Here is a 7,876-nt window from a genome sequence, read left to right on the forward strand (position 1 = left end):
GCTTCCTGTGCAGAGGTCGGCCCCTTTCATTGAAAGAATGGCAAAAGCCTGTGAAACAAATAGTTGGATCAAGGGGAACTGGCCTAGCTGCACAGCTACAAAACCAGAGCAACACTCAGAAGTTGGCAAGAAGACCACCTCGCTTCCAGGAATGTTCCTGGAATGACATACGGTGATTGAGTTTGATCAGTGGGATTCCTCATTCTGCAAAGGCCAATACTCTCTGTGAGCTGAGTATGCATTTATGTACAATGTAATGAAATGCAGCAAAGCCACACAACACAATGCCTAAATAAACAACATCTCCCCACCCCCAACCACTTAATCAAACATCACTGGGTGATCTTGCTCTCGCAGAAAGGTTAGAAGGGATGCAGCCACAGCAGATGAGCCAGAGTGCCTTTTGTATTTCTTGATTTCGGAAAGCATATATCACAGGGTTGATGATGGAATTGTACGTGGCCGGCAGGAGGGTAGCGTAGGTATACATAGAAGGATAGGTATAGTCGGCTATTAAAGAATAGAGTGTAAAAGGCATCCAGCAAGCAGCAAAGGTCCCCAGGATAATGGCTAAAGTGGACACTCCTTTCCGAGTCGTCACGTAGTGGGAAGTGGCCAAGAAATGGTGCTGCAGGGCTATCTGATGGGCATGGCGCATCACAATCTTACAGATTTGAATGTACAGCTGCAGCATAAGCGCAAACATGAGCAAGAACGAGACCGAGAGGACAGCCGCGTTATTCTTAGTGAGCGGCCTGATAACGCTGCAGGTGGATTCGTCCTGGAGGCAGTTCCAGCCCATGATGGGCAGCAATCCGATACAGATAGAAGCTCCCCAGAGCAAGACGAGCATGATATAGGTGAAAGTGACGGTCCTCTCCGAATTGTAAGTCAAAGCGTAATAGAGCGAGAGGTACCGGTCAACGGTGATGGCCAGCAAGCTGCAGACGGAGGCTGAGAAAGAGGCGACGATCAGTCCCACTGTGACCAGCTTAGTCGCTTCCGACTGGAGAAGGTAGGCAAGAATAAAATTGAAGATCAATCCGATTCCCGCTAAGAGGTCTGCCAGGGCCAGGCTGCCTATCAAGAGGAACATAGGGGCACGAAGACTAGGATTGTGGAAGATAATAAGGACCACCACGGCATTCTCGCAGGAGATCAGGGTCCCCGAGGTACACAGCACAATGTCCCAAGGGTTTACTATAAACTCGGGTTCGGGGTCACCGACAGGAACCAGGGAGGTCACAGCGGCCGAAATGTTCTCTGCCGAGTTGGCTTCTAAGTGATCCCGAGGCAGCCACGTTAAATTAACCTCCAGGTCTTCGTTCATATTTAAACCCCGTTCTTCTTCAACGAAAAGACAATTTTTGAAAAAAGATGTTGAGGTTCAGTACTCGTTCAGCAGCATGCAAATATACCTTAGACAGCTTAAATGACACCGGCAGGCATTTTATTACATCAACACCACGGCACAAACCACGACGGCAAACACTTGATTTTAAAACTCTTCCTTTTTTATTAACAAAAAAGGAGGGGAAGGGGGGGAAGGACAGGAGCCACAATCTCCTCCCCTCTTACCAAAACAAAAAGGAAATGCCATGGATTAGGGAGAGAGGGGACTAATAAAATACCAGGGGAGAGCTAGAACTGTTTGGCAGACTTTTTTTTCCTCTCCTGAAGATGGGTTTTAGATACAGGCATGGACATCCACCTAGGTTTGCCACACTGTCTGCAAGCAGCATGGAGCTCGAAGCAGCAGATCCTCCTCATCCACCATTCCTCAGCTTTTCCAATTAACGGTCCCACCACCCCGCAACCCGTGCCAGCGCCCTTTACCGCAGGCTCTCTTGACCTGGTTCAAGAGCAGAAAGTCTGGCAACTCCCAACGCAGTGGCCGTGGCCATTTATGCATGGGAGGTTTTGCCTTGGATTTGCCACTCTCTAAATGCACATTTCCCCCATCCGAATTCTCAGAACTCTGCAATGGAGGCTTATTGTTGAGTTTTGAGAATTTGGGTGGGGAAAATGTGCATCTAGAGAGCGGCCAATCCAAGGCAAAACCTCCCAGGCATCAATGGCCCGTGTCTCCAGCAGCCCCTCCGGCTCAAAGAGATCGTGGGGAAGCGGATGCTGCAGAGCCCTGACTCCCACCCACCCACCGCTACCCGTGGCGATGAATCGGCAGCAATCGGGGCGGCGGGGTGTGTGCGAAGAGGGGCTGTAGGTAAACGGGAGGGCGGGGGGCGTCATGCAGAGGGATGGTGGCGGTTGCTGTGCACAGAGAGACGCATGGAGGGGGTGGACGGACAGACACAGAGACGATCGCGACAGCCAGACGGCGGGACTGAGCCCTCGGAAGGTTGGTCACCTTGGCTTCTCCTCTGGAAGAGGAGGAGGAGGAGGTTTCCCCGTTTCCTTTCTATGCAGCAAGGCAAGGGGCGGCTGCTGCTGCTGCCGCTGCTGCTGCTGGTGGTGGTGGTGGTGGTTCTTGCGCGCTCATTGTTTGCACGGCGCAGGCAACAAGCCAGGCGAAGCGGCCGCCGGCGCGAGCGCCAGGCTCGGGCTTTCTGCAGGTAGCTCCGAGCCGTCTCTGCGCGCCGGCCCCCGGGTGCACGCGGCGCTTGCTGCAGCCCGGGCTCGGCGCAGGCACGCGCACAGCGGAGGGCCGGCCCGGGGAAAGGCAGGCTGGCGCGAGCGGCGCGCGCAGGGGGAGGAGGCAAGAGAGGCCGGGGGTGGGGGGGAACACCTGCTGGTCCTCGGTGCGCACGCGCGGCGTATTGGGGGGGCCGCTTCGACCTTACAACATCGCCTGTAGACTCATCGGCCATTGATGCCTGGGCTGTTTTGCCTTGGGTCTGCCGCGCTCTAGATGCGCGCTTTCCCCATCTGAATTCTCAGAACTCTCCGTGGGGGCTTGTTGAGTCTGGAGGATTTGGATGGGGGGAAATGTGCATCTAGACCAGTGGTTCCCAACCTTTGTTTACTAGCGTACCCCTTGACAGCCCATTTCTATAATTTGTACCTCTTATATTACAAAAATGTTTGTAATTAATATAGCTTTTTCCCACCATTATTCATTTTTTTCCGCATACCCCTATATGTTCTGGTTCGTACCCCTGGGCATATGCATACCCAGGTTGGGAATCACTGATCTAGACTAGGTATCTGAAGAAGTGAGCTGTGGCTCACAAAAGCTCATACCCTACCAGAAAATATTTTTGTTAGTCTTTAAGGTGCTACTGGACTCTTGCCCTTTTTGACTACTGCAGACAGACTAACACGGCTACCCACTGTGACTGATCTAGACTGTGTGTGTGTGTGTTAAGTGCCGTCAAGTCGCTTCCGACTCATGGCGACCCTATGAATGAAAGTCCTCCAAAATGTCCTGTCTTTGACAGCCTTGCTCAGATCTTGCAAATTGAAGGCTGTGGCTTCCTTTATTGAGTCCGTCCATCTCTTGTTGGGTCTTCCTCTTTTCCTGCTGCCCTCAACTTTTCCTAGCATCTAGACTGGAGAGTGGCAAATCCAAGGTAAAACCTCCCATGCATCAATGGCAGTAGAGTTGGAAGGGACCGCCAGGTTCATCTAGTCCAGCCCCCTGTACAGTGCAGGAAATTCACAACTACCTCCCCCCTCACAACCCCAGTGACCCCTACTCCATGCCCAGAAGATGGCCTTCTTGGCGCAGAGTCGGGCATCCGCCTCCTCCAGCTTCTGAGCCCTGCCTCGCCCTGGTCTCCAAGCTTTGTGGTCTCTCCCGAATGGTGCCTTCCCCCAGGGAAGCATTATGGGCCCCTAGGCAAATCAGTGTGCTGGGGCCTCTATGACAACCACTCACAGGAATAAAAAGTAAATGGTCGATAATATTAAACATATATTTATTTTATTGGCACTTCAACAAAACTGGTGTTAAAACATTAAAAACATGCTGTGCAGCAGCAACTAATCAGTTGAACAATACACAAGGCTTGAAAAACACAATAATACTCAGTAAGCCACACAGATTAGAGTATGAAATTACTACAAACTTATTATAACAAGCATTCGCAGAATTTCTTTTCAGAGAATTGCTTTATTATTGGCTTGAAGTCAATGGTCTTCAGGATGTCATTTTCCATGCACATGAGTGAAAGCCACTTCAAACGATGCTGCCCCATTGTGCTACGAAGCAGATTTTTTATAAATTTCAGTTTTGAAAAAGAACGTTCTCCTGTACAGTTGGTCACCATCATGCGTATGAACACTCTCAGTGCAATTTCAACATTCGGGAATACAGATTTCAAATTGTCCGAAATTATTTTTCTGTACAGTGCAGGTAGAGTCTCACAATTTTCATCAAGAGCTATGTAGTGCTTGAAATGCTCACATTCATTTAAAAGGTCATCATAATTCAGGTCTTTGTGATATATATTAGCCAGATGTTCACACTTTTTCTTTAGTGCATCAGAAGCAATGGCTTTCAATTCACTGAAGAAAGAAAACAGATTTCCAATCTGTGAATAAGCCTGTGCACGTTTTGTCAATTCAAAGAGAGTGTCCAGAATAGGGAGGAAAGTTTCCACCCTGAACTTTTCGGTTTTACTGAGAAATACCTCTTCTGATCCATCATATCTACTAAGATGCACACTTCGTTTTAGTTCCCATTTTTTCTCATCTTTGTAATCTGTATTTGGACACATACTCCTGGCTTTGAATTCATATTCACTAAATTTGTCTCTAGTTTCCAGAAGATAGGTTTTCATAGACTCAAAAAGATTTGTGGCAACAAGGATGTTCACATCCTTTGATTGCAGGACCTTGCTTGTTTTGTTCTTTCTTTCGAGCATGTCATTCCAAAGAATTGTGAGAAAAATTGTTTCCAGGTTTTCCATTTTTTTGCTCAATCCATCTGCCTCTCGCCTTGTATTCACTTGCTGTTCATTGTCAGCTGATAGAGAATCCAGTGCATGTTTTATTTTCTCGAAACCCCCATACAGAGCATGAACAACATCAAAATGTGCTGACCATCGTGAGTCAGATAGACGCTTGACCACAAAATCTTTTCCTACAGATGATGTCAATACATTCCAGTGATGAGTAGAACCAGCAAAAAATGAATACAGATGCTGAACAAAGTCAAAGAATTTTACAGTCTGTAGACAACAGACAATACCGTACAAGTGTTCAGTGTTGTGATTGAATCTCAGGTTCAATCACTAATAATCTATGCATAGCCCTATACCTGGGTTCATATACAATGCATAAATATATCCAATAATCATGTCCTTGCTATTAATAGTACTACAGTAGGTCTAATGTTAGTAATGTCAACTGAGTTTAAGTGACGTAACATATATGCTAAATTACGTTGTACAGCACGAGATCCATACACATAGGCCTACATGCAAGTGAGGTGGCACTGTGGCAGAGGTGACTGCAATACTAACCCAGGGATACTAAATCAGAGACAAATCACAATGTCCATTTGTAACACTATAACATTGCATCAAATATTATTTTATAGTTAGTATAGTCTAGACTACTATGTAGTAGTATTTATTTATGGCAAGTCACTTAACATACACAGATTAGGATAGGGCCTCTATGCTCGTGGGGCCCCCGGGCAAGTGCCCATCAGCCCATGTGTTAAGATGGCCCTGCCTTCCCCCCTCTCCCTCTTTTTGATCATGGCATCATTTTTGCTTTCTTACCTCCCCAAATTCCTTTTCCACTGAGCCTAAGCCAGAGTTTGGTCCCTTAGTGATTAAAACTAGAAATGAGGGGATGCATCTGCACGTGTGCAGAGTGCCTTTCCTTAGCCGCGATCTCATGGTGGCTGCGAGAGGATCAAAACAGGCCAACAGCAGGAAGAAGAAGAGAAGAGTTGGTTTTTATATTCCGACTTTCTCCCACTTAAGGGAGACTCAAACTGGCTTACAATCACCTTCCCTTCCCCTCCCCACAACAGTCACCCTGTGAGGTAGGTGGGGCTGAGAGAGTTCTAAGAGAGCTGTGACTAGCCCAATGTCACCCAGCTGGCTTCATGTATAGGAGTGGGGAAACCAATCCAGTCCACCAGATTAGCCTCCACCGCTCATGTGGAGGAGTGGGGAATCAAACCCGGTTCTCCAGATCAGAGTCCACCGCCCCAATTAAGCGTGCTAATTATTATGCTTAGAAAATATGCTAAATCAGCATCCTTCCTTCATTTTAAAGAAGGTACAAGTGCAATTTCAGTGGCTTGTGCTACAATCTGGGTGGGCATAACATTAATGCACTATTGCTTGAAGTTTGAGCAAATGTAATAGCAGCACTATGTACTTTACAGATGTATCTATACCATAGATTTAAACTGGTTTAACAATTCTCTCCCCAAGGGACCCTGGGAAGGAAGGCAGCATGGTGGTACAGCCCGATCTCATCAGATCTTGGAAGCTAAGCAGAGTCAGTACTTGGAAGGGAGACAACCAAGAATCTGCAGAGGAAGGCAATGGCAAATCACCTCTGCTTCTCACTTGCCTTGACTAACCCATGGATAATTGTGAAACACTTCCTAAGTAAGAAGAGGGCATGCACACATTACAACTTAACCAAGTGGAGATAACCTCTGGACACAGAGGAGGTATCACTTCACCCATGTGGCATGAATTCCTTTTGCCCAAGTGCATAAAAAGAGAAGGCATGGATAAACAAGTCCTCATACGTATGCATGTAGATGACATAGTATGAACAGTCACAACTGTCACATTCCCCCCACAAATCCTATTGGGAGAGTAAATTTTCCCATGGGTGGTGGGGTCAAAAATGTGTACCATTCTATGACAACAGTAAAAGCTGTGCTAGGTCAAAATCTGGATACTGAAACATTTGAAGCATTTATAGCTCACTGGAAAGTTCAATTAAGGCTGCATCAGTACAAGGGGCACGAAAACGCGTCCGGGCAAGGCGGCAGCAGCAAATGGAGTGAAAGCGTCCTCCACACAACCCATCTCTGTGCAGCTTGCCGCTGACACCCCCCACGCATCCTCTTTTCACCTTGTGACCCCCCCTTCCCATGGCCTTGAAATCCTCACTTTTCCTTTCCTTACGAAGCCAGGCTGTAACACAACATCATGGCTTGGCAGGGAAAGGGAAAAAACGTCTTTAATAGAGGGCTAAAAAGGGTGTCCGGGGCGGGATGGTGTGTAGCCAAAAGCTGCCTCCCAGACTAAAATCAAGGTGCTCCATCCCCCCCCCCCGCCACCCTGCTCCTGACATTGGTGGAATCTGCTGGAATCCTGCTAACATGGTGGCATCTGGGAAATTTCAAAGCCATCTGTTTACAGTTGTATTATAATGTTTTATTGTTGTGTTAACGTTTTATGGTTGGCTGAAGTTTTAATGTATTTTTAAGGTTGTCACCTCTCCTGAGCCTGGCCCACCGGGAATGAGGATGGGCTATAAATCTGAATGAATAAACAAACAAACAAATAAATAAACATCAAAACCTGAAACTTAACATGCACACAAGCCTTTGTTGATGTGGAGAATGAACACAGCAAGATACAGGCTGCTCTAGAACTTTTATTTGCTATGCTAGTTTTTCACTTGTGGGGAATTTTGAACATGGAGGAGTGTTCGAAAATGGCATTTCTCACCTACAGCCCGAAGTGGTGAAATGTCTTCAGTCACCTCAGGATTCTGTTATCTCATTCTGTCGCCCGTGTAAGCTGGTCCGCACAGGGGTTGTTGTGAGGATAAAATGGAAAATCCTTTCGTGCAAACCTCTGCAAGATACAAATTAGGAAATACAGAGTAAGCATGTTGAAAAATACTCAATATATTCTATATTTTATTTTGTTGAGCAGCTTCTTACCTGTTTTCTTGATATTCATTTACCAGTCAAATATTCCACATC

General features: G+C 46.9%; 1 protein-coding gene across 1 annotated transcript; it reads right to left on the reverse strand.

Annotated features, from left to right (window-relative positions):
* Positions 1-316: 316 nt before the first annotated feature.
* Positions 317-1,330, reverse strand: GPR12 (G protein-coupled receptor 12). Its single transcript, XM_056858513.1, has one exon. It carries the CDS (start codon positions 1,328-1,330, stop codon positions 326-328), a length of 1,005 nt encoding a protein of 334 aa, XP_056714491.1. The 3' UTR covers positions 317-325.
* Between the last annotated feature and the right edge of the window lie 6,546 nt (positions 1,331-7,876).

This window comes from Euleptes europaea, chromosome 12 (genome assembly GCF_029931775.1).
Source record: "Euleptes europaea isolate rEulEur1 chromosome 12, rEulEur1.hap1, whole genome shotgun sequence".
NCBI classification, from domain to species: domain Eukaryota; kingdom Metazoa; phylum Chordata; class Lepidosauria; order Squamata; family Sphaerodactylidae; genus Euleptes; species Euleptes europaea.

What these genes read in the sequence shown, in the direction of transcription:
- GPR12 (XM_056858513.1), bottom strand. Translation starts at nt 1,330, where the DNA reads ATGAACGAAGACCTGGAGGTTAATTTAACGTGGCTGCCTCGGGATCAC.